This window comes from Orbicella franksi, chromosome 6 (genome assembly GCF_964199315.1).
Source record: "Orbicella franksi chromosome 6, jaOrbFran1.1, whole genome shotgun sequence".
In the NCBI taxonomy this organism is placed as follows: Eukaryota; Metazoa; Cnidaria; class Anthozoa; order Scleractinia; family Merulinidae; genus Orbicella; species Orbicella franksi.
Window position 1 is genome coordinate 24,952,853 of NC_138150.1, and position 26,080 is coordinate 24,978,932.

The window sequence follows — 26,080 nt, forward strand, 5'->3', positions numbered from 1 at the left end:
TCATAAACTTTCTGGGAAATTCATATTCATTTTTTTCAAGAAATACTGACCGTAAGGTTACAATTTAAGTACCCACTAAATTCTAGTAAAGTGAAGTAAAGTTAACCAACGTTATTTAAACAGGGTAGCCCTTCAAGCGGGCTGGTATCAGGTTGGTATCAGTAGCAGAGCCTTGACTATTACAATAAAGAAAGTCAGTGGGTTTTTCTCGCCATCACCATCGCTGGTTTATCCTATTCACCCGCGAACACTGCTTCCTTCATTATCGCTCCAGACCGGCACCCCTGTCGCGGAACAGAGATTGGAGATCAAGTTTATCCCAGCCGATCAACGTGACATTTTAAGCTATAAATCGTTCTCTCACGAACACCAAACCGGCCATGTGCCACGAGGGGCCGCTGCATTTACAGGCTACTATCCTGGCACTATTTAGCTGGAAAAAGCAATTAGTCACACCACTAATTCTGACTCGTGGCCACTTTAAAGACCTCTTCCGTATCTCTGCACTGCTTTCGATTACTGCAATAAGCGGCTATTATTTCATATAAATATGTTGGTGTTCCAAGTCTGGTTATCATGGCGGAAACATCTAAGTGATTTCTATACTTGGTAGGTGCGTTGCGAGATTCGGGTTGACTATAATGCGGAAATTGAGCAGTAACAGTAACCTTTTAATTTAAACATTATGCATCGCTCTGGGAACTTGGTAGGACACGCAGTACTCTTCCGTCCATGATGAAGTCCTCATTATCACTAGAACCTTCTTCCGTGCTCTCGTCTGATTCTGGTATGAATATCGAGGTGCTATCAGCTAACATATCCAAAGGGGTAGAAGCTTTAGTGCGATCAGGAACTTCGGCTTCAGGCAAGCTATGGGGTGGTAACGGACTACTGGCGAAGTCATGATCCTCTTCTTGGTGTAAAACGTCCTTCTCGATGTCGCCATGTTGTGATCCAGATTCGTCAGTACTGTTCTCTGTATCCTCGTATTCTTTCGCGATTATTAGTGGAGGAACACTCCTTATCGAAATTGAGCTCTTCCTCATGCTAACTTCTGTAAGTGAAGGAGACACACTGTTCAATGAAACTGCGCTGTTCATTAACGTACCAGCAGGGTTACTTGAGTCATTCTGTAATGGCTCGGTGTTTTGCAGACTTTCTTCGACTAATTCTAGTTCCTCCTCCCAATCTACTTCCTCGCTTTCTTCTTCATCTTCTTCGATTCCTTTTTCATCCTCCTCAGGTTCTTCTACACCATCCTCAAAGACGTCCTTTATTTCTTCCTGTAGGCTTTTTAGCTCCTGCACTTTCAACACGTTTTCTCCCAGGTTCTCTTGTGTAAGCTCATCATCCGATTCTGAATCTGCAGCATCTGAATCTTCGTCGTTACGCGACATCCTGCTTGTAGACATCAACGATGTAGCTTCAGACTCAATTCTCCTTTTCATCCGCGAGGCGGCGATCATTCTGTCTAATTCGTGTTCAGAATACTTATCTACAACTGCGTTCATTGCCTCTATTCCGTCGCACAAATCATCTTCCAGGATTTCGGCATCAGAGTTTAGAACGAGTGACATTACTTTGCTCTTCTTTCTTGACCATTTCTCTGGTTGAAACCATCTCAACTGGCGGACGTCTTCATCGCACAAGGTTCGCATGAAGAACATAGTAGACTCGGCTTTTTCTTCTATAGTTTCTATTTTCTTTTCTAATTCGCTCTTTGGCCAGCTGTACTCAGGTCGAATGGGTGGCTCGACAAAGAGACCAACAAACGCTTTTATACGGTTGGAAATAAACTGCACGATTTCATATTCATTCCCTTGTTTTTCAGAGTCGTAACGAACTTCGTTAAAGCTGTCACAGAGAATTCCAATAAATATGTTGATGAGTATGAACTGGAAAAGAACCATGAAGGTAAAGAAGACTGCTGGACCGATGATGGCATTGACGTCGACCAAATCATAAAACGCAAAGTTTCCAAGTACCATTGACATCATGGAAACCATGCATCTTATAAAAGAGCGATAATCTTCAAGTGCAGGGCCAAAGACGAGGTAAACTAAGAAGCAGTACGCCAGAAATATCACCAGAAACATCAACATAAAGCTCGCAAGCTTACTGGCGCTGACTTTCATTGTACTGGACAAAACGGAGACCTTTCTGTTGAATCTTAACATTCGCAGGAACTTCAGGTTGATGAGCAACACGACCAGTGCAACCATGGCATTGACCCCTTCATCCAGGAGAACCACGTACTGAAAACTGACAAATTTAGAGCGATCCTCCCGTAGCTTTCCAACAGCGGAGTTTAGGAAAACTAGGCGAGCGAAATACAGTGACAGGGAGGTTATTGACAGGGCCGTGATAGCTATGTCGACTATGTTCCACGCTTTCTTCCAAAATGATTTTCTTTCCCTCCATAGTCTCTTTCCATCTCGTAAGATCCAGTTTAAAAGCAAAAAAGCGAAAATGACTTCGCATATCATGAGGGCAGCTGAGAAATTTCCGATGTATCTATAAACCCGGATCGTTTGAATATTGACGAAACTTTGACCACCGCCAGTGGGTAACTCTTCGTACAACAAAGTCACCACACACAGGAGGTTAATGTTGATGTTGTAAATACTTAACTCGGTGAACAGCGCTCTGGTGTATCTGTCAATCCATTCCTTGGCTTTCAGGACCTCCAGTTCATTTAAAGCTGTGACTTCATCAGGGCCAAGTTCAATAATGAACCCCCCTCCTCGATATGAAGCCATTTTCCCCAAATATGGAAAACTGCTGGCTTCCATTACGCTTTGATATTGCCATGGGGAAGCAGGCTGCATTTCTCGAGTTTCTTTGCTTTCGGTCACGTTTTCTTCTGACTGAATAGACCATCCTATCCCGAAGCTCCCTCTTTCCTCCTCTGACCAGGAGTAAACGTCGTTGCATTCTGTTATGTACTTGGAGATACTCTTTGGAACTTGGCATGTGTCTGATAACAAAGATGAAACGTCATGCTGTTAAACGACGGTTTTTAAAACACCATCTACAAGTGATACTAATTGATCGCACCGGATTTTTTTCTAGTCTCGGAGCTCGTGTGAACACTCTATGCAGGCTTCCAATAGCTGAACACCTTCAACAGCTGAACACAAGTTAAAAATCTTAGCTGCATACAATGCAAACGCTAAATTGTTAACAACCTCTTATTAACAAACACCTCTCCCATACGGACGGCATATCTGATCTCAAGGGCGTTCGCTTACGAGAGTGTTAAATTCACCTTGTTACACGCGAACACTAAATCGAATTGCTTTGTTATGCTTAAGGTTTAGCATTGAGGAACATAAATCCTTATTTTATCTAGTTATAGCTTCCGCGCGAAGCACATGTTAAAACCTTAATTCAAAGGGAGGTAGCGAAAGCTCATCCGTCAACATCGACTGTGAAGAGCTTAAAAAGAGAAAAAAAGCTAATGCTACGAATGAATTACTCAACTATACGTAATGTCTTATAAGCTCTCTTACAAGCTAAACAAAAGACTCGCGAGCTCATTATATTCATCGGCTGAGACAGAATCACCCATTGTTAGTGTCGATGTAAAGTTGAATGTCATTCAAGAAAATAGAATGTTTAGAATCGCCTTGGAGGTGACCTAAAGGTTTAAAAAGAATGCAGAAGAAAACAACCATCACCTTTCTTCATCCTGATTTGCCTGATGCGGCCAACTCCTAAGACGTTAGAAACGTCTCCACTCTTGATAATCCCTACATACGGGTATTCGTGCGACGCAGTTGAAGGGAAAAGACTTTTAATTAAGGTGGTTGTTGCCCAGTCCCAAAACGCTTCCCTTCTGTTTACCTACAAAGCATATAGAATGGTTTATTAACCAAAATAGCACTGGACTAGTAATCCACATCTCCGAGGGCATTTTGATTACCAATGACAGCTATATCTGTCTGTTTATCTGTCGGTCTGTCTGTCTGAGCTGTCTGTCTGTCTGTCTATTTAAGTTGTATCATTGTATTTCAATTCGATAACTTCAGTGTGGGAAATTAAAGATATTCCATAAGTGCGCAAGGCTGTGGATTGGAATGTATTTCTAATCTCTTTTTAATATATGGATTAAGAAAATTTCATTTAGTAGCGACCAAAACGGACAACTTTCATCTATCAGGCAAAGAGCACATTAATTTTTCTTTATGATAAACCAAGCAGTTACCTCTGCAGACACTAATCCTCCGTAAGAAAAAAGATGGCGACATTTACCCATAGTTCGTACCGCGCAAAAACCTTAACAACGTTCATAAAACATACGGAAACGTTATAAAATCTTCAAATCTAGACTACTCAATGTCCTTAGTACAGGGACAAATATCGTAAAACTTTGGCTTTCTTTGTGTCTTATAGGTTGTGTTAGGTTTGCAAGGCATTGTGGTAAAGTGTACAGCCACCATCTTGCTTCCTACGGTGGGTTTAGTTACCTCTAAAGACAGGTCTGTAACCTTTTATTAATAGCAGACTTGGGAAAACTGCTGTGAGAAAACAATGTTCCTAAACTTACAGGGCTAAGACCAAGAATATTAAAAAGGCTTATCAGAAATTATTTCATTTTACCACGTCAAATGAATTCATGTTTGGATCTCCAGCCACCAAAACGTTTTTAACCTCGTTGCTCATTGCAAAAGATCTGTTATCGTGGTTTCCATAGGCAACTGTCAGAACAATACCAACAACCAAGAAATGTGCGATGATCTCTTTTATAATTGCTTTCATCTCGCATTGCTTTAATCGTAGTCTTCTTGCAGCTTCCAGCTTCTTTGCATCCGGTGGTTTGCTTTGCAAGCTGATATTTCGTGGTTCTCTCTCAGCGCCTGTTTCAATAAACTCTTCGTCAGCGTTTAAAGCAGGATCGGGGGTCTCCTCTTGTTCTTCTTCTTTATTCGGATCTTTTATTATCAACGCGAAAAAAGCTGCAATAAGAAGTACCTTGAATGGTTGGATGACGACTACGGACTGGAAAAATGACACCAACATTGACGTTAACCATTTCTCTGACTTTTCTTTTCCAAAGGTGAAGCCATACAGCATGCAGACGAAACCACATGTCAATGACGAAACAGCCACTAGCACATAGGCAATGTAGATGCACCAGTAAGGGAACAAGAACTTCTTTTTAGATTTCTTTTGTTCACAATCGGAGTCGTCGTCCTTCTTGATGATGCTTAAAAGAGTTTTCCAGTTGAAAACTTTTTTCACAGAGTTATCCCGATTGTCTTGAGTCGAGTCAATGTAGGCCACTTGTGACTTGGAGTCGACGTTTTCAGAGGGCTCAGCGTCTGCCAAATCTGGATTGGAATAGTTTGTTTCTTCCTCGACCTGTTCATATTTCTTAGACTTTGAGTTGTCCTCCTTTGGTATCAGCTTTCGAAAAATAGACACAATGATCATATTCACCGGCAACACCACGAAACTACTCTGTACACCAATCATTATTTGTTTCACACTGAAAATAAACGGTCCGATATGTATTGACTGGTCTGCACCTGAAGTGTCATCAGCCCCAGTTTGATAGAACATTAAGTTTGCCAGCATTGTAGTTAGCATCAAAGAGAGGCAACAGGACAGCCGCTGGACACGAGTGAATGTGCTCTTCGGCGGGCGCGTAAAAACTGAAAGCCAAAGATGCCCATCTAGCAGATTCTTCCTGGTAGAGTTTACAAATAAGATATTAAACTTGGTCAACTCCTCTTTTGTTGCTTGTTTAAGTCTGCGATCAACTGCGCCGTCTCCCTCCTCAACAGCAAGCCACTGATCACACACAAACCACCATTTGGATTCTGTCTGTAGGTCCCGGATGAGCACGCGAAATAGGTACCAAGCGGGGGATTTCCCTGCATTGTTATGCCAGATGTGGATCTCTTTGACGATCCCGAGGGACTGTGGTACTGTTAACAGAAACTGGTCGATTTCTCCACGTCCAAATTTGGGGCGTTTTGGATCTTTTAATATCCGGGGCTCGCTATCACCCAAAGTGCCAAACAACTGGATAAATACGTCAGCGGTTGTTCTAGACTTTTGTTGGAATCCAGTCTGCAGAGTGATTTCATAGCCATAGGTGTCGCGGGGGTCATTTGACAGAAGGGGAGTGATACCAACCTACAACACAAAAGAAATTCAAAGTAATATTACAATATATAGCAGGTCAGTTTCACGACAAGTTGCCTGACTCATTATTTCTAGACTGGCCAAGTGTTTTTTTAGATTCGTATACTTAGAGTTTTTTTTAGTATCTGTAGTACCACATACTCTTAGATCAACACACATAACGTTCACAGCAATTTAAAGAAAGGATTAGTTAGGTTGCATATATTTTCTACGATCGGCACTAATCATCTAAGTCATCGTGTGATGTTTGCAAATTTGATATGTAATAAACAATTATATATTATTTTTATAGGAAAAAAGTGATGATCATTTTCTCTATAATGTTAAATTTAAAATTCAAAATTAGCAGATTACGCGATTATTACCAGAAGGTACTATTATTACGTTACGGCACCTCTCAGAGAGGTCGTCAACTGATGAGGGTTTGTGACATGGCCGAAAGACCATAGCCGAAACTAAAATTACCTTTTCCAGATCTTTCTTATCTCTCCATCGTGCCCAAATCACTCCCACAAAATAGAAGCCGAATATGGTGAGAACTGTTGCAAACACAACGGGGTTTGATGCAATATCACTGAAACCACTGAAGGCCTTGTCAAAGTCGATTGGATTCGGAGCAACCAAGAAGCCGCCACCAAAATTCGTCAAGTGCGTGCAGTGACAAACCGTTGAAAAGTAGGTAGTTTGTGGTGCAACCTGTTGTAAATAATAATAGTTGATAGAGCGCCAGACTGCTGTGCGGGAGGTCGAGGCTCTGAGCCCCAGACCGGACCAACACTCAGGGTCTTAAAATAACTGAGGAGAATGTGCTACCTTTGCAAATGGTTTGACGTTCAAGTCTTCGCGGATGAGGGCTATAAACCGTACACTCCGTCTCCTGCATCCTGAGTAGTACATGATTAACAAGGGACGTTAAAGAACCCACACCGAGTTCCCGGTGTTGTGGTCTGGCCTTGTCTCACGGGTTGGTGCTTCACATAGGGCTAAAATCATTGCGACTTTCTCCCTTGGACAGAATTCTCCAAAAATTGGCTAAATGACAGTGGTTCAAAGGATACTAACAATTCAAGAATTGGACGTGCATATGGTTGTTAGCTATCAAGCCTTGAAGGCTCATTCAAGAGTTTATTATTCATAGAAAAGTCGGTAGCTTTAAACGCTAATGCTTTTTTGGGTATATAGTGTTTTTTCCATATACACACGCGGAGGATTCCGGATCCCATATAAAGGTGTTCAAAGGTGATGGGGATTTTCTCAGTTGCTATATAACGGCAACTGCTTTCAAGATGTATGCCGAGAGATATTGTAATAGGTAGCAAGTGAGAAAACCTGAACTGGAACAATCTAAGCATTACCAAAGCACGACGCTCAACCCCCAAAAAATTTTGAAGAGCGGCTCTTCTTTGATCGTCCGTACGATCTGATAGAGATCCCTTCCCTGGGTTTTCTTAAAGATTAAAAAGGCGAACATGTTGCCTACTTAAATTACTTACTTCGCAACCAGATACTTTCCACTTCTCCTCTAGCTCGTCCCAGAAGTTGCAAGACGAAAGAAACGAGAACAACTTGTAGTTCGTTCCAGAGCATTTCTTGTCTGTCCGCGATTCATCATGACGCGTTAAATACAAACCCAAATAGTAAACTTCTTTGTCCGAGCTGGAACGATTTAACTGAAAATTGGAAACAGACAATGGGAAACCTTCCCTCCAATCAGCAATGCCGGGAATCACCCTCATGGTCCAATTGAAGTCAAACGCCTCCGTCGTTGGAAATTTATCTTTACGAAGAAAGATCTTAAATTCGTGGGTACAATTAACTGCCTCGGGATGCACAACAGCGTTGATTGAATAACTGGAGTCCTCGATGTGTAATTTATGTGTTGTCATTGTGTTCTCCTCGACGGTAAAATTACCCGACTCTGGTAACTCGCCAGCCTCATCTCGCGGGACAGTTATGGCAATAGGATGCCGCAAATGCGTGACATTGACTGGCGTTCCGTGACAGTTTTCAAACTTAAGGCCAAGGCAGTTACTGTCCACTCCAGACGATGAATTATCCCAAATATAAGGGTTGTCTTTGGCATTAATTCCCTAAAAGTTAACAAGGTGGATTGGAAATGCATAGTTCTTACCAGTTGATAATATCATGTGAAGTGCGTTTATAATTGTTATACATCACTAAAATGTCAAACATTCCAGGAACTGAAGAGAGAAAGTTTCCCAGTTTCTTGCCCATCACCACTACGATAAAGAACTAACCGGCACTTCTTCCCAAATTTGTCCGAACGAAATGAGAAACAAACAAACAAACAAACAAAATTAGCAACGATTCCTTGATTACAGGCCCAACTGAACAATATTTGTGACGTGGATTACCACTTATAGCGGAGCTCCTGCGCACCGAAGGCGTCCGAGCGGAGCGCCATACCTTAGAAAATTTGGTAACCCATCGATCGAACAAATTTTGCGTGTCACGTGACTGTCCGTACGTACGTACGTCCGTCCGTACGCCAATACCTTGAAAATAAGAGAGTAGAACCATTACCATAGCTACATCTTTGATTTTGAACATCCGTGTCATGGTTAATTGACAGCTGTTACAACAAGCTATTCGCTGATCAGTATCACGTGACCATATCGCGGGCTCAGGTTTAGAGCTCATCGGGGTCGCGTGTTTTTTTAAGTTGACCGTTGACAAGTTACTGGTTTTTCGATTAGATCGCGGGCTCAAGCAAGGTTATTACCCTGGGGGAGAAGGGGGAAGTACGTGCAAAGGCAAAATTTCGGCGCAAATAAACCCCTAGCGCGTTGTTGACTTTTCTTCCGACATATTTCTTGCACAATCGTCTCTTGGAAAGTCCCTGATATATTGGGTACGTAATTTCTACAATCTTGCTTACGCTTATTGGGTATAGTTTGTTAAAATGTAACTGTAAAAAATAGCAAAACCCCACGCTGAACAATGGCATGCTCACAAATGATCATTTTTTGAGTTTTTGATCCAAGAAAAACAAATCCCTTTTTTCTTTATGGCTAGCTATTGCAATCAGGAGCTCCGCTTTTAGGCTTGGTTAAATCTGTATATTGCAAGCCCCCCTCTTTTCGAACAAACCAATCACGACCATGGTCATGAAGGTTTGTACCACTTCTCTGCAGCTGAGTAGTCATTTTGTATCCCGCAAGAGTATCAAACAAACCCACCAGTGAAATCATTTTCATCGATGCTTCATGATTAAAACTCAGAAACACAAATAGAGGCAAAGTGTTGCCAAGACTTGAATACTATCTCTCCTAATCTCCCAAAGACATTTTCTTAACGATATATATTCGAAAATATAAACAAAGATTTTCAAATATGTCAGACCAAAAATATAATTTTAACCTTTTCATGCACTACTATGAATTTTCTTGTTAAAAATTAAAAGACACTACCAGATATCAATCGTCGCTACATCCCAGTACCTTCGCTACGAGGTAACAATCTTCATCTGCCCAACTTCCTACAACATCCTCATTAGAAGGTAGAACAAAGGACCCTCCACCAACAGAAAAGCTGGACCCCGCGAGAGCTTTATGGTCCACTTTTGAGACGAGTGCAGACATGCGACCACCCGAAAGCAACGCAGGCTCCTGGCCAGCCGTTTGATATGCTGCGAGTATGTTCAGTATATCGTCTATAAGCTTCATCGCGGCCTTTGTCATGCTACGAGCCTGAAAAATGCCAAAAATAAGAAAAATTAAATGTGCAACTTCCTAACAAAAGTTTTTTTGAGTTCATTATCGGGAGAAAATCAAATGAGCGACATACTGTTCAAAAGGTGATAGGAGTCAAACCCTGGCACAAACGACACTCGCGGGAATTAAAGTTACTGCTCACTTCATGGGACCCTATCAAGGTGATCCTCCTGTGTTTTAGTCAATATCAGAGCAATACAAAATTATAATCGATTTCCTCTGTTCGCACAAAATACTCCTTGAACATCATAATGAAGACAGCAAGTGATTATTGGAGAGAAATTCAGTCGAACTACGGTCAGTGGTGATAATGTTCCCAAGATAAGGACCACAGAAGTTGAAAAAGTCTGCCAGACTTTTTCTGAGTGTTTGACATCACAACCTTGTGCATGCCATCGCTTATAGCTTCTAATTTGTCCACTGAAATAGGATTTTTTTTTTAGCAAAATTAAAACATTAAAATACGTATTCTAGTACCGTTTTGACAAGCTGCATGTGTGTAGTAAGTTTGAGTACCATTTAAATCTCAGAACAAATACGAAGTTCTAAATAAGTGTGACAGACTTGTAGAAATGCTAGAGCCGAGTGCTTTGGTTTATAAGTCATAAGTTAAGTCGGGATACTGTTTTCTTCAGCACTGTCTCTATTTAGATCGGACATCTTAAAGTAAAAGAATTATTTCATTAATTAAAACATGCCATGGCCAGGTACAGTCTTTGCAATCGTTCATTATAAACTTCATCTTACTTTGTTAACACTTCGCAGTGGGGAGGGGGGGGGGGGGGGCTTTTCGGTGTTAATCTAAAATTGATTTAGGTAAGACAAAACTGCAATACAGTAACTATCAAATTACAACAAAATACGATAAAACTAATAATAAGGTAAGAAGTTAAAAATTCACATAAAATTTTTATTTCTAAATTCCTTTTGAAAAACAAAACAAACTCACATAACTTAAAAGTATTGGTCCTTTGTCCGGTAGCGCTCTTAACTCAGGCAAGGTATGTTAAGAAGGTGGGAATTTCGAGTCACACGACCACTTACCTCTCCTCGATTTAAGAAAATCGAGGAGGGATCAGCGGACTTATAAGCTTATAAGCTTTCATAATGATATATAACTCGACGCTCGCCAAGTAAATTCAATCAAGCATTTAACTTGGTTTACTTAGCAAAAGTATATTTAAAAATTGGGTTCCGGTACTCTCCTCGATGAAAGGAAACTCCCAATGCTCCTCTGCAATACGTACAGACATTAATGGTTATGGTAATGGTCTGCTCTGCAATATGTTAAATGTTTTGTGTGCATGCAAAATATCAGTGCAAAACAGATAAGAACACATAACAGCAGATAATGGCATCGACAGTAAACGGACTAGTTGCACATAAAAGGAAGAGTGAGTTCTTACCAGGGCAGTCAAAGCTTTAAAAGAGCAATTCGGAAATTAGGAAATTTAAACGTCTAATAGGTGAGACCGAAAATGTTAGACTCGCGAGTACGAAACACGGGCAGTACTACTAACCTGTTGTGTTGTGTCTTCTGATTGGTCCTTGTCCCTTGATGGAGCCATCTGCTGTACATTACTACCTTGTCGATGCTTTGAAGCTCCAAACAAGTTACCTATAAGCAAAAAACCTTATAAGGACTGGTCTAGGGATGTTTTCTATCGTCAGGTACTTTACATGCTACATCAGTTGCTGACAATCACAAAACTAGAAGATCGTATTCCTGCCTTTCAAACTTAAGCAGTCGGGTTTTTTGTCTGAGGTTAATTACAGTATTGCTTGAGAGATATTTTGTCCATTTTGGATGGTAATGCATGCCCGCCTCGGGGGAGGGGGGTATTCCCCAAAGTTTTTTAAGGGGGTGTGCAGTCCAAACCTTGATATCCGTGCACTGTTTCAGACCAAAATCTGTAATTTTCCAGACCCTACTTCAGACCTGAACGAAATATCGATACCCCATTTCAGATCTCTAAAATTAGTGCATGGCTCTAATATATGACCACCGCTAACGAGAAATAGCTTCCATTTGCGTAAAGATTCGAGAAGTGCTACAAATTTGTCAATGTTGACGCGGAAAAAAAAAATTCCTTCTACACAAAATACCCACTGCCAAGCCACACAATCACACCCTATTTCAGACCAAAATGGTTAGAATCTATACCCATTTTAAGACCAAACCCACTCAAAAACCATACCCTCTGGGGTCGCACGTACCTTTATAGCCCATATAAGGGAAACCCTCCCCCATTCCCTGCCCTAACGTATTATATCAGTTAACTTTGTGCTTTTTGAAAGTAAGTTCTGAATACGACCATCTTTGTTACCTTAAACAATCACATTACATCTACCAGTGAACAAAGTTTAATTTTATGTCATTGTTATTAGGTTATAAAATCTCGAAGCAAATGATAGTGTTAATGAAATAGCGTTCACGTAGACTTGGTTGTTCTTTGACTCTCAGTAGATTAAAGCACAACGGTGTTTAGGTCAAGAAGCACGAGTTTAAAGAAAACTTACCCAGGTTTTCTACCATGCCCTTGCTGATTGATTCTATGGCAGCTAGTGAATCAGCACTCTTCTTCGCCGAGAGGGTAGTTAGAGCATTTGTTAAAATACTTAGTATGCTCTCCTGCAACGGCAAAAAAAAAAAAAAAAAAAAAAAATTAAAAAGTGATTACAGTAAGTTGATGATGTAGAAAAATCCAACTGAAATATCTGAAAATGGCTGGCTCGCTGCAAGGCTGATTGACTGCACCATCGCGTCACCAGTCATCTGATACGATCCCTTCCTCAGGGACGAATCTAACGCTAGACATAAACTTCTGATCTCCAGCCATGAGTTATATGCTCGACAAGTTTGACATACCTGCGCTTCGCTTGACAGTTCCTCGACATTATTGGTAACGGATGACATTGCCTCTATCAGTAGCCCTGCAGTGTCTATGGATTCAGGCTCAAGATCCTCTAGAATTCCAAGTAAGTCTTCCTTTATCTGGAGACACAGCAAAAAGAACCGTCAATACGAAAAAAATATGTATTACTTACATTTCAACCTACTTGGCTTATCTCGAGGAGAAATAAAACTGCAGCAACATCGCCCATAGTATTAATTGAACGAAAAGATGAAAACGCCATGTTAACCTACAAGGAAAGGAAAGAAAAGGATTCCCAAGTTGCTGCTGAGTACGACTTTAATTCGCACTGCGAAATGACGTTTCAAGGAGTGGTAGTATAATGGACTTGAGCGCCAAGACCATTTGGCTGATTTGTTGAGCAAGGGTTCATAACGTTCATAAATCACGAAACCAAAACAAACACTGTTTCCGTTCAAAAAGAAATCAATGCTTTCACATTACAGGGCGCGGAGAGCTATATGGAAGATTTTTACAGACCTTCATACGAGCTTTCTCCGCTTCGCTGTCCTCAAAACTAGGCTCCCCATCTCCCCCTTTCGAGCTGTCCTGGTCGAATTTCTCTTGAGCATCGTGGTCATCAAGTATCGTAGAGACTGCAGTTATAAGCTGGGCCATACCCTGTGCGTCGCCTGAGATTGCCATGTTGGTCAGTAAGCCATCTTTAGAAGTCAAGGACTGCAATTCTTCCGTAGTCAGCATTGCATCCCGCACCTAATATTGTTTATGTCGCAAATGCATTAGTTAATTATTAACTTTCCTTTTCAATCCGTGTAAAATGGTTTAAAAAGAAGTAATGAAATTTTTGATTGTGATCGTGTGGTTTAAAGAGTTAAAATAACAAATGGAGCCTTTCTCCCTAAGCACGCATGATAAAACGCGAGGTCTTAAGCGGAAGCGAGGAAGCCGAGTGGCCTTTAGGGCGGCGGATTTCAAATCTAGATGACCCTGGTTCAAATCCTCCACCGCAGCCATTGGCTGTACTTGGTAGTAGTATTGAGTCCAGGTCCTCGACCGCGTTTGTTAAATAGCCAACTGGTCAGTTTCCCACCAGCTGGGATTCAGTTCAAGTCTGTGATCTACTTTCAATATTTAGTTTATTTTCAGTGTCCTTAATTGGAATGGCACAGCGTTGCTAAATACTCCGACGTTTTAATATAGTGATTTGCTACACTTGCACCTAATCGTACCTTTTTGGCAAACATACGCGAGAGACCAAACGAGCCTGATATGCTACCGAAGCGTACCAAAAAGGTACGATTACGTATTCACCGTACACAAATTCGGCCAAGTAAGCACGACACCGTAGCCATAACAGGTCAGTGACTTGATATCGCTTAATATCAGGACAGTAGACATGGCTTCTGATTGGCGAATTTGGGAACGGTAATTGAGCATAATGTGCTTGATTGATGTGTGAAGCCGAAGAACGCATACTTGCTAACATCTGAGTTCGGCCAAGTTTCCTCTAGCTAGGAAGTCATTAGCTTTCCAGCAATAGTAACATGCCCGATTTGGGACTGGAAATAATGCAATAGCGGTCGCCGTTCGCCGGTCGTCGGTCGCTGTCCATTTATTGTTGCAGTAAGATGAAACAGAAACATCATTTCTACCTCTATGTCATGATGTTAATAAGCGCATCTCAATCGTTTTCAGCTACTATTGCTAAGGTCGCGTATCCAGAGTTTTCAACGAGACATAGGTCTCAAAAACTGCCACGATGGCTTATGCCATCAAGGTTTCTTAATATAAAATACTAGTAATTAAATTAATTTACGATCAAACTACGACACTTACAGTCACTAACAAGGTTTCTTCACTGAAACTGTTGTAGTTATCAAAGACCTTTACTGTCAAGTTGTATGTGTAGTCGTTTTGATGTGGGCCCAGTGGAAGTAGAGAAGGAGGCAACTTTGGATCTTGTCCATGCTGTAGAAGTGTCTCTCCGAGTAGAACTTTATAGATAAGAGCACCATCTTCGTCATGCCATCCTGAACATTCAATTCTAAACTGCGTTTCCAGCACTTTCCCCTCCGTTGGAGACACATTGCAGTTTCCTTTCCGAGGAGGAATATTTGTTGTAAAGTGGTGTTCACTGCGACCTTCCAGGCCTTCTGTAGAAAGGAAATAAAAGGCATTAGTGCAAAAAGGCATTTTGCCCAGCAAAGGTCTCAGAAGAATACACTAGCCTACCCTGGGGCATCAAAACAAACAAACAAACTTGCTATAACGGTTAATTAGCTTTTATCAGCCTCAAGTTCAAAACTAGCTATATGTTTTGACACAACGGCAATGCGGAAAAACATACGGCGCAGCTTTCTGTGGATCACTACTTATAGGTCCAAGCAGTGCTGGCTGCAGTGGCGGAGATAATGACGGGCTGTAAGAAGGAGCGCGAGAATGTGGCTCGGTTGATTTATTTCTACTTGGACAAGCATGAATTTTTTTTTCGGCATTTCACTGTTTAGAAAACAAGTCTTTCCCTGCCTGCCCGTGAGGCTCCCTTGCTCATATATTAAGTGGGGCGCTTACATGGATGCAAAATGTAAAGAGGGTTTGTGGAAAAAATGTGGCTTCCACCGAAATTTATCGCTTGCCTCGTGGAAATAAAGGGTTCGGAAACCTTCTTAATGTTAATTTTGTCCGAAAACAGTACACCAGCGTTGCATTAGTGACGAGAAAATGCTGCTGCGTACAAGGAAAATTGGGTTAGGAGTTAGGTTTAAATGATCAACGAAATGCTCGCCATTTTTTCAAACTTGGAGCCTGGCGCGCGGCCAAAACTCGCGCTTGCTTATTAATTTTTTCCGCTCTGAATACACAATGCTTTGTGCACGGCACAACTCACCTTCATTTTTCGCGCGACATATTAATTTATATTTTTTCCCAACATGCAACGCGTCAGGTCTAAGCACAATGTTTCTCTCAGTAGTGCCGATCAGTGCTTTCGAGTCAAGATCGACCACTGGTGTCCAGCCTCCAGAACTTTCACTTTGCACGTGCAGTTCCCACCGATAGGACACTGAAGTGAAGCCTTCCTGGTCACAATTGACACAGATAGCAATGACGGACAGGCGGTTGTTGGCGCTCACCTTGTCATGACAATTGATTTCACATCTGTCCAGATATAAGTGAATTAAAAGAGCTCAGTCAAGGTATTTTGAGTAGTTGTTTTTACAAAACATACCTTTAAATTAAAGGAAATATGAAAATAATAGTTTCCTAAGATAGAAAAGCACTTACGAGATACTAGTAGACCATAAGGGAACAATGGTGGTTAAGAATGGAGAAGATTGACACGGATTACAAACGACGAACTTGAAAAATCTAGGCAAAACTTTTCAAGATGCACAAACCGAGACTTAGCTCTCTTAAATCGTCCCTTAGAGATACTGTTGGTATATTTCAGCGTAAAAGGCGGATGCTATTGACGGTAGTGAAACAATTTATGTAATAACTATTTAGCGAAGTAGACCGTTGAAGTCAATATTAAATAGTATTAGCACATGACTCATCTACGCCCCAAGAGAGCCAGAGAGCTTGTAGCTCATGGCAGCTCGTAAAGGAAATGTGAAGTCGCCAGCTAAGTTATCACATAACAACCGCCTTACTAAGAACCAGAACAAGAGCCAGAACCAGAACCAGAACCAGAACCAGAGCCAGAACCAGAACCAGAACCAGAACCAGAACCAGACCCAGACCCAGACCCAGACCCAGAACAAGAGCCAGACCCAGACCCAGAACAAGAGCCAGAACCAGAACCAGAACATGAACCAGAACCAGAACCAGAACCAGAACCAGACCCAGAACAAGAGCCAGAACCAGAACCAGAACATGAACCAGAACCAGAACCAGAACCAGAACCAGACCCAGAACAAGAGCCAGAACCAGAACCAGAACATGAACCAGAACCAGAACCAGAACCAGAACCAGACCCAGAACAAGAGCCAGAACCAGAACCAGAACATGAACCAGAACCAGAACCAGAACCAGAACCAGACCCAGAACAAGAGCCAGAACCAGAACCAGAATTAGAACCAGAACCAGAACCAGAACCAGAACCAGAACAAAAACCAGAACAAGAACCAGAACCAGAACCAGAACAAGAACCACAACCACAACCACAACCACAACCACAACCACAACAAGAACAAGGACAAGAACCCTTAAGTAAGAACCATTCCTTCATTAAGTACCCTTATTGAAAGAAATTTGATGCGATACAGGGTTATTTTTTACTTGAAACTTTGAGACTTATGTTACATTTATCAACGACTTAGTGTTTTCGCCGCACTTCTAACAATTTCCCCTTACGTCTATGAATCTTTTAAATGACTTGAAGGGGAAGCTAGCGTGCCAATTCTAATAATCTTTTATATATTTCCTGCCGTAGAATGTAAAAGGACTGAGAGATCAGTTATACTTACTTTGTAGCAACCTCTGGGAGGACGTTCTCAAATACTTGCAATGTTTGCTCAAACGCAGCTTCTCGAGTGTCTTTCCTGATTACCAGTTTAATCACGTACTTTTCATCTTCCCTGAGCATTCCTGGAGCAATGATTAGTTCGGCTGCTGAGTACTGCAGCATTCTTGGTCCGCTTCCTTCACAACCGCCACTTCCGTTATGCTGAGAAACCTCTTTAAATCTAACAGGAGGAAGATCCTCTATGTTTTCCGAGAAACTCTCGTTGTCCCGCCGACAGAACCAGTAGAACTCTATTCCAGACAAATTTCCCCGGCCTACATCTGGGTCTTCAGATATTGAGCCATTGATTATGATCTGTCTCAGAGAGCTTACAGTACGAAAATCCCCGCCAAAAATGTTGGCCTTGAGGTCTGCTGAAAGTACGTTAATGTATCCAATAGAATGGCCACTAATTTCATCTAAAGAGTGTTTCATGTCAGCTGTTAACCGTAATTTGATGGTTCCATATGGAAGCGAATGTGGTGGAATGATTAAGCTTGTCTTATTAAAATCCGTGTGAATGTTAACTTGTACGGATTCATTTTGCGACTGATATTCCACTTTCCACTCAAAGCCAGTTTCATATGATGCCTTGCAGTTAATGATAATTTTCGCGTAGATAATAATTTCTTTGTCTCTTGTAACATTTGGGGCCGTGTCTGGATTAGCGCCAACACTTAAGATGCGAGGGCCTGGATATCGACATTCCTTTTCCATAGCATGAGTGACGTGGGAGAGTCTTATGGACGATACCTCATTCCATCCATGTACATTTACCACATAACGGCCTTCCTCCTTGTAAGCATGTTGAAAGGTGAAGTTTGTTGCCGATGAACTTACAGTTTGGACGGTTTCCATAGATGAAATCCGGGTATTCCCGCTGTCGTCAACGAAAAACACCATCTGTCCGTCGCCCAGGTCAACCTCAATCAGACTATTAGTTCCTAACTTATCCAAGTAAAAGGTGAAATTGGTTGATTGCTTTACGACTGCCGGAGCATCGTCCCGTATCTTTAAACCAGCAATGCTCTCCTTCATGATAACGTTAGTTGAATTTGAAAATTCACCGAACTGATGTTTAAGCGTTATCGTGACAATGAATTCTCCAGTTGAGACGTAAGAGTGCTCTGCGGTGTTATTGACGGACGTAATAGAAGCGGATCCATCGCCAAAGTTGTAATGAAACTGGCTTATATTAACATCTCGATCATATTTCGCTTCGAAAATAACTGGGAACTCAACGGGAAAAGTATCGCCCGAAGCGGATGAAAAAGACACTTTCGACAATTTATCAGCGTATGTCGTTGCTTCAATTATCAGAAACGTTACAGTTTTCACAACACTAACGGCCGTCTCCGTCGATTCGTTACTGGCTAAATTTTCCACATCTACTACAATTTGATAGTCTCCCAACGTAGAGTATCTGCAAATAAATGTTAGACACGGTTAAGACGAAGCCTTACAGAGGTGTACAAGAGAATTTTGGGATCCGTCGTTCATTTTCTATTGTAATGTTAAGTAATGAGTGGTGTACTCCCTTATATAAGCTATTTAACAAATTGACGTTGGTTTGTTATGCGTCTGTCCTCTTATTGATGATAAATTGCGTCATAACATTGTCAAAGTGGCTGTGGACCCACGAGCCGCAGGCGATTGGTTCCGGAGTAAACTAAAAAAATCTCAGTTTGACAGCTGAAAGTTGAACTTGAAAGCTTGCATAAATTAAAATTTCATCCGTCTGTACTCTTATTGCTGATAAAAATGAGCCAATCAGCGGGCGACAAATTAGACAGTAATTGTAAAAATAAGTGTGTACGGCGTCTAAGGGATGAATTTTTTTTTACCATTATGATCTAAAATTTGCTACACATGCATTTCGACCATGTTCATCTAAAGTAAGATTTGTTCTGTGCAATTCGTTCAGCAGGTGGGTATACCTCTAAGTAGAAACTTTTATCACTGTTACTGACTCATAACACTTTGGCGCAAACCAAGGCGACAGTTTCTAGGTAGGGTCTGGTCTGAAATAGGCAACTGCTACTTAGGTCATATTTTTTGTCTGCAATACGGTAAGGGTTAGAAGAAGTTCGCCGCCCATGATCAGCTGGCATACAGCACCCCTAACATATAGCTAAGTCGTCACTCCCCTCTTTATCTCAGGTACGGTACGGAAAACTCGATTTGATAAATATTCTCTCAGAGTGAGAAAACAGAACGGAGCACACAAGGAAACCCCAGCTTGTAATCTGCCGAGCAAAAAGGAAAAACCAAGAGGAAAAAGAATAACGACTATGCTTGAATGCAAACTATTTTCCCTCTCTCCCTCTCTCGAACTTTTGGGGGCCGAAAAAGATGCACTGCTCTAGTCTACAATCCGTCATATGTAAAACGTTTTTAAATAATAAAGAAAACTTATTGTAAGTAGTGTATTATAATTGTTTTTTTTTGCTCTTTTTTTGCGAGTAGCGTTTTTCATAGTAATTGTAGTGTATGTCATGAGAATAGCGTGGTGTATTGTAATTGCAAGCAATGTTAATGGAGTTATTTGTAATTAAGTAATGTGTAGTTGTTGGGTATTGTAAAAGAGCAATTGTAACGTTGTACTTATAAGTAATGTAAGTATTCGTATTGTAAGCATGTGATCCTATGAGGATGAGTTGTTATGGTAAGCATATATCTTTGAAAGCATTTATTTTTCTTTTTTGTGTGTTTGTGCAATAAAAAGTGCACACTTTTTCTGAATAAATATCTTTTTCTGTCTTGCAACTAACGCTAAATGCAATAGTAACTGGATCTTAGAGCAGTTTTCCCAAGTATGCGCTAAATCAAATGCGGCAGTCAAATGGAATAAGTTTTCGATACTCTTTGCCAAATAAAGGATAAATTTGCAAAGTCTTTAGCTAGCCGCTGTTATTACCCTGGGCATAAGTACCTGTGAGAAGAATTAAACTCTCCAGTAAAATTCAGCCTTTCAGTTGTTGTGCCATCGCCAAATGAGACCCTCAGAGTAGCGTTAGTAGCTATCACGCCGATCTGTCTCACTGTAACATTGACCATACCAGGTGGAAAAGGTCTGGGGCTCTCGGCTACGATCTCTATATCTTTCACAGGGTACTGAACTATTATTGTTCTCTCGGGAGCGACCCACCCAAGAGCATTGCTAAAGTTCACTCTTACTGTATAGAGACCTGGATCAGGATAACTTAAACCTTGTAGGAAAATTGTCACACTTTCTCCTGGAGGCGTCACGGCTACACCTGATTCGCCTGTACCTTTCCACAAAGTTATATCTAGACTTGAACCTCTGCCATAAATGATAGCAAACGTCAAAGGTCTTCCTGCTTTGATGGCTTTATAACTAGAACGAAGCCAAAATCTTGCATTTAATATGGGCGTTTCAATGGAAATGTTTTTCGTAGTTTCCTTGTGTGACACCAAATTGTACGCCTTCACTGTAAGTGAAGCCAGACCTGGCTGTAATAAACCTTTGGGAAATACGACAGTGGCAGTGTTGCCATTTGCTGTCTTGTTCTCGTCTTTAAGCGTCACTTCATACTGGACGTCGGTCCCTTGTGCCACAGACATGTTGATGATCAAGTCGCCTTCTGAAGAGTGGACTCCCGGCGGCGTCAAAACCTGTAAACCTGCGATTGGTACCTGGACAGTAACGTAGAGTTCCGCGGAAGCGTTACTTAGATCATTTGTAGCAAACGCTTTGACGTGATACACGCCAGCATTCCTATAAGAGTGGTTTTTGACGACCACGAACGTGTCATTCACATCAATAATACTCACGTTAAAAGAAGGGGATTGGTCTCCCAGGGATACATTCAAGTCTACGAGACTTCCCTGTGAAATACTGACTGTGACTGAAAAGCTTTGATTGGCGGCGAGCGGTTCAACTGGTAGAATGGAGAGGTCTTTTATCAAAGCTAACATATATGGCCCTCTACACTCAATAACAGCAGCACTGATGTCATTGAAGGCTGTAACTGTGATTTTTCGAACACCCTTCGATGTAGAATTGAGCGTCACACTTGTTTGGTTAACCTCCTCAACTTGATCATCTCCAAAGTGTACGATGTAACTAACGTTTGTTCCATTTGTTACACTTAGTCCAAGAGGAACTTTTTCCATCAAGGCAAACTCTGGATAATCCAAAGTCAATCCCAAAATTGCCTGCTGGTACAAGATTTCGTCACTGCTGTTTTCCATATTGCCAAAATTATCACTCACATTTACAGTGACGTGGTGCCGGGCTATCTCTTCAACGTTAAATGACGCTTCGAAAGTGGATAGTGGAACAACGTTAGCTCTTAATGCAAACGTCCAATTGAATGCCGTACTTTGAAGACCTGGGCCAATTGTTTGTCCTGCCGTAAAGCCATCCGCGACTCCTTCGAACACAACACCGCGGTCGTTGGACGCTTCTCCGACAACGGCAACTTTGCCAGTGAAGGAACTGCTATACCAGCCTAGCATATCGCCAGGAAGAACTTTTATCTGAGTGACGTTGGTGAAGTCTTTGGAGTGATATCCTTCACTCAAGTGCTGGGCCATAATGATGTCAGTTGCGATAAACAGATTGAGATCGGGTGACATCCCAAAGCTGCTGCCCAATGACTCGCATGAGGAAGAATTACAGCAACCGCGATCCATAGAAAACGTGTGGAATTCTTCTGTATATTCATATGCGCAAGTGATGTGACGTTTCGAAGTGTTTGGTATTTCTCTCTCATCCGCGTGCCTGAAAATCTACAAAAATTCAGATCGCTGGCTTAGTAAAAACTTAGAAGGAAAAGGTCTCTGTCGGAACAAGTGTTCCATACCACCGGAGCTTATCCCCTTCTCCTTGCGTGACATCAAGCAACTAGGAGTGCTCCTTTGTTTTTCCCTGGATGGGATGCCAGCCACCGCTGGGTTAATCACCCCGCAGCGTTAAATATACATTGGTAACCAGTTTTACACCTGGGCAGAGAGAGGCAACGCAATGAACCCGACAAGGGCACGAACACGGATCGAGTCCGGAGTCCGGCACGCTAATCACTAGGCCACCGCACTGCCTCCTATAACTACGCAACTGGGTGCTCCTATAGGCGGCGCTAGGGACACAGGCAAGATGCAATCTGTAAATTATCAAAACTCGAAGCAAATACATGTAGCTGACGCTAAAAATGGGAGAACGTGTGCAGTTAGTTTAGGTTTAAGTTCTGATTGTATAACAAAGTTGAGGAAGTCTTTTAAAGCCAATCTAAAACCAAAGCAAATGCAAATAACTTTCGACACTCAAGTGAAAACCCGCAATGTATCAAGGGAAACTATTACATGGAACGGAGAGTCTCGTAGCACTTGATTAACATTATCATCCTCCTAGACTTCTTTCTGCTGTTATTTCTCACCAAGATAGTTCATTTATTTTAGGCCCGCGGAGCGACACTGGAACATCGGCGTCGGGTCCGGCTTAGTTTCCGTCCACTGATTGGTTGAGAAAAGTTTTGGGAAATTTTCATTGGTTCAGAGGACTTAAAGTGAAGCCTTGGAACCGACTGGCTCATAGCTGCCGGAGCTTATTCCGTTTTCTGTAGCATGAATTTTCATTGGTTCAGAGGACGCAAACCGCACAAGAAAGATTTTTTTAATCATTTGTGTCACTGACCTGGACATATATAGGACCCGCCTGAAGTACATTAAGCTCCAAGTTAGACAAATATCCTTCTTCTTGAACTCGGTTCTTTGTAAGTATGTAAATTCGTTCTGTCTTGTTCAGTAATGCTTCTACCATAGCACTTGTTGCTGGCACGTGGCGTAAGACTTCCTCACCGAAACTGCTCATCCATGAATCTAAGAGATAAAAATATGAAAACGCATATTCTTTTAAACTTTCATGGTATTGCTCTCTCTAGTCGTCAAACCCGGAAATCAAAGCTATCATTTGCCATTATGCCTTATCATCATAACATGTTCTACCTTTATCTACTTCTCAAAAAGAAACCCTATCGATTCATTGGTTGACTTTCTCGACAGAGTGTAATTCCTTATTCTGTTTGTTTTTTTTTTTAAATCGTCTCGAATCTTTACCATTCTTGTTTTGGTTTGGTTAATTATCGATTCGAGTAGTTTAAAAACTTATCCTTTTATCTTTGTTAATAGCGGTCTAATGCATTGACAGGATTGGTGTGCTATATCATGCTTTTTATTTTATTTTATTTTCTTCTATTTTTTTTAAATAGTGGATGGTGTGGGCTATAGCAGTGTTTTGTTAGTATTCTTTGGTGCTTGTGCACGGTAGTAAACCACTACTGTTAGAGTTTCTTTCCATTTGAGGTTAATTGCAGCGTGCAAAAACTAATGACTTGATTTATCGTGACATTTTTTGCGGCACAATCTTTATGTTCCAGTAGGCTGCGTGGTAAATCCAGAGATTTTTTATTTCAAACTGTATACATATTCCTCCTATAGACTAGAAACGATACTATGCTTTATTATCAACTGTAGCGAATACCGTCCCAATAACAGTACAAATATACAGCGATATTGTACAGTTATTTGTACAGTAGAAAACCTGTTTGCCGGACAGGTCGGCAAAAAGAGACACAAAAAGACACAAAAAGACAAACTGTCACACTCTCCCTCTTTCGCTGAAAAATTTATTAACTACAGCAGTTGGATGATAAATCTCTTGTTAAGTGTTTTGGTGTGCAGTATCGCTTTGTATTTTTACTCGTTGTCTGTCTTTCGACTGGCCCTACGCGCTCGTCAAAATACGGCACAACTCGTAAAAATATACAGCGACACTACACACCAAAACATCTAATAAGATATATATATTACATTGCGTCACTTTGCGCCTTGCGACTCAGAATACTATGATGCTTGTGGTTCTTTATATGGACAGGTCAGTAAGAATAGTGGAAAACCGTAAACATCAGATCGTGTCCCAGGCGAAATTTGATAGGTTTGAAAATGTAAGAATTGAAGGGTACCATAAGTTAAGCCATCTATAGGTCAGCTCTAGTATGATTAAATCCTTTATGGACTGTCTTTCAGGTAGACATCGTTAACTTAGAACCACAACAAGTTGATGGAGGCAGCGTGGCGTAGTGGTTTAAGGCGCTGGATTTGAAATCTGGAGGTCCCTGGTTCAAATCCTCTCCCCCTACCGCTATCTAGATTTGTTCTCGGTAGCCCCGAGTTCAACTCCTCGACCGCGCTGTGTAAATAGCCAACTGGTCAACCTCCTAGTTTATGTTATATTTGAAGTGTTTGTTTATTTATTTACAGTGTCCCCAATAGCACATTAATGCTAAATACATTTGAAGTTATTTACTTTTATTTATTTCACTAACCTGGGATTTCTTGCAAGGCAATCATCTTGTTTTCCACACTTAGCTTCCCTGTTACATTCAGACTTCGCGCAAGTTCTATGGTGCAGTCCACAGGGTGACCTTGTGGCACCCCTCTTGGACACTTAAAGTCAAATTGTGTGAGGTTATCAGCGATAAGGATGGAATCACTAAAGCTGAACTGGTTACCCTTAACATCCTCAATAGTCATCGAAAGATTGTAGGTGCCTGGGTTTTTATAGAAGTACGTCATCGGTGAATCACAGAAAACCAATTCATTACCATCTCCTGGATGGAAAGTAAATCTCATCCATTTTACCTCATCTTTATTCCATGAAGCTGAGATTGTTAAAAGCTCACCGATCCTTCTTCTAAAATGAGATTTGCTCAGGCTCTTAACGGTAATGTTCTCTGATGGGACCCGGTAAAAGCGCATTGCAACCTGGTTGTGTGACCACTCTGGGAAGTAAGGCAGCATACAATCAAACTCGTGGTGCATAGGATTTGATGGGTCGACATTTGTACAGAAGCACAAGAGGCCTGACTGAATGGCAGCGTAACTGGAGTTAAGCCTAGAGCACCTTGCAACACAGGCTTTTTGGTCGATCTCTGCGTAGCTAACGAGTCCAGAGTACATCAAGCCTGCGTCACTTTTGCTCACGTTATAGCATCCCACGTACCATGCAGTGTCATTTATCACAGCTGTGAATTTATATATAAGAAGACGATTAAGCAAAAAGAAGATAAAAGCGCAGAGTAGAATTATTTCAAAAGAATCAAAGCTTTAATAAGGCTTTTTTTATATAAGAGACCCCGGCAAAAATATCGACAATTAAGAACATTGCGGAAAGGGGAAAATATTTATACGCTTGTTATACAAATTATTCTCGGTAAATTACTACGATGAATAGTTTTTTAAACGACTCTCTTGCTTCTCCCCGAGTTGGTTCTAACATATTCTTTTAATTCGTGCGGTCTTTGGGAGAATTATTAAAGATGCAATCACATTACTGGTGTAGGATCTGAAAGGTGCGGTGGCCTAATTGTTAACAAGTTGGATTCCGGACGCCAAGGATTCGACCGCTGGCAGGCTTGTTTGTGTTCTCATCCTATGGACAAGTAATACTACAAGTAATACTAAAGATCTGTGTGTTTCCGAATGCTACTTAGGAAGCGCTTTTACTTCAAACGAAATGATGGTTGCATGGCAGATTGCAAACGTGAAACAAAATCAGACAGACAAGAAAGACAATATGTATATGCCATCTATCTAAACGCTTAAGTTTACAAAATTTGGTCGAGAGTGTCTCTCTTCCTTTTGATTTCACGCTGGCAAGAACCAGCAAGGAAAAATCTCGTAGAGATGTTCTTGTGCTAAGTTCTAAAAGGTCCATTCCAGAAGAGTGACGTAAAATTCATGTAAATCTCACCTGAAGTTGAAGCAGGGGTGATGAATGAATACAGTATATC

The 26,080-nt window shown here is 41.3% G+C and overlaps 2 protein-coding genes across 2 annotated transcripts; one reads left to right on the plus strand and one right to left on the minus strand.

Moving 5' to 3' along the window:
* Positions 1 to 147: 147 nt before the first annotated feature.
* Positions 148 to 26,003, minus strand: LOC145489408 (polycystin family receptor for egg jelly-like). The gene is made up of 16 exons (XM_081468377.1): positions 24,614 to 26,003; positions 22,924 to 23,108; positions 20,200 to 22,022; positions 17,230 to 18,690; positions 15,651 to 15,919; positions 14,600 to 14,916; positions 13,242 to 13,516; positions 12,757 to 12,889; positions 12,408 to 12,519; positions 11,408 to 11,505; positions 9,615 to 9,905; positions 7,647 to 8,243; positions 6,619 to 6,849; positions 4,603 to 6,144; positions 3,681 to 3,846; positions 148 to 2,977 (listed from the first exon to the last, which is right to left on the minus strand). Exons 1-16 carry the CDS (start codon positions 25,245 to 25,247, stop codon positions 684 to 686), a joined length of 10,428 nt encoding a protein of 3,475 aa, XP_081324503.1. The 5' UTR covers positions 25,248 to 26,003; the 3' UTR covers positions 148 to 683.
* LOC145489409 (uncharacterized) lies at positions 16,149 to 17,116 on the plus strand. The gene is made up of 2 exons (XM_081468378.1): positions 16,149 to 16,200; positions 16,418 to 17,116. Exons 1-2 carry the CDS (start codon positions 16,149 to 16,151, stop codon positions 17,005 to 17,007), a joined length of 642 nt encoding a protein of 213 aa, XP_081324504.1. The 3' UTR covers positions 17,008 to 17,116.
* Positions 26,004 to 26,080: the final 77 nt, after the last annotated feature.

What these genes read in the sequence shown, in the direction of transcription:
- LOC145489409 (XM_081468378.1), top strand. Translation starts at nt 16,149, where the DNA reads ATGCACAAACCGAGACTTAGCTCTCTTAAATCGTCCCTTAGAGATACT. An exon ending in GTCCCTTAGAGATACTGTTG is followed by an intron (nt 16,201 to 16,417) that starts GTATATTTCAGC and finishes CGCCTTACTAAG; the next exon opens with AACCAGAACAAGAGCCAGAA.
- LOC145489408 (XM_081468377.1), bottom strand. Translation starts at nt 25,247, where the DNA reads ATGTACTCTGGACTCGTTAGCTACGCAGAGATCGACCAAAAAGCCTGT. An exon ending in GAGTTTAATTCTTCTCACAG is followed by an intron (nt 18,691 to 20,199) that starts GTACTTATGCCC and finishes ATTTATTTGCAG; the next exon opens with ATACTCTACGTTGGGAGACT. An exon ending in AAGAAACCTTGTTAGTGACT is followed by an intron (nt 13,517 to 14,599) that starts GTAAGTGTCGTA and finishes AAACAATATTAG; the next exon opens with GTGCGGGATGCAATGCTGAC.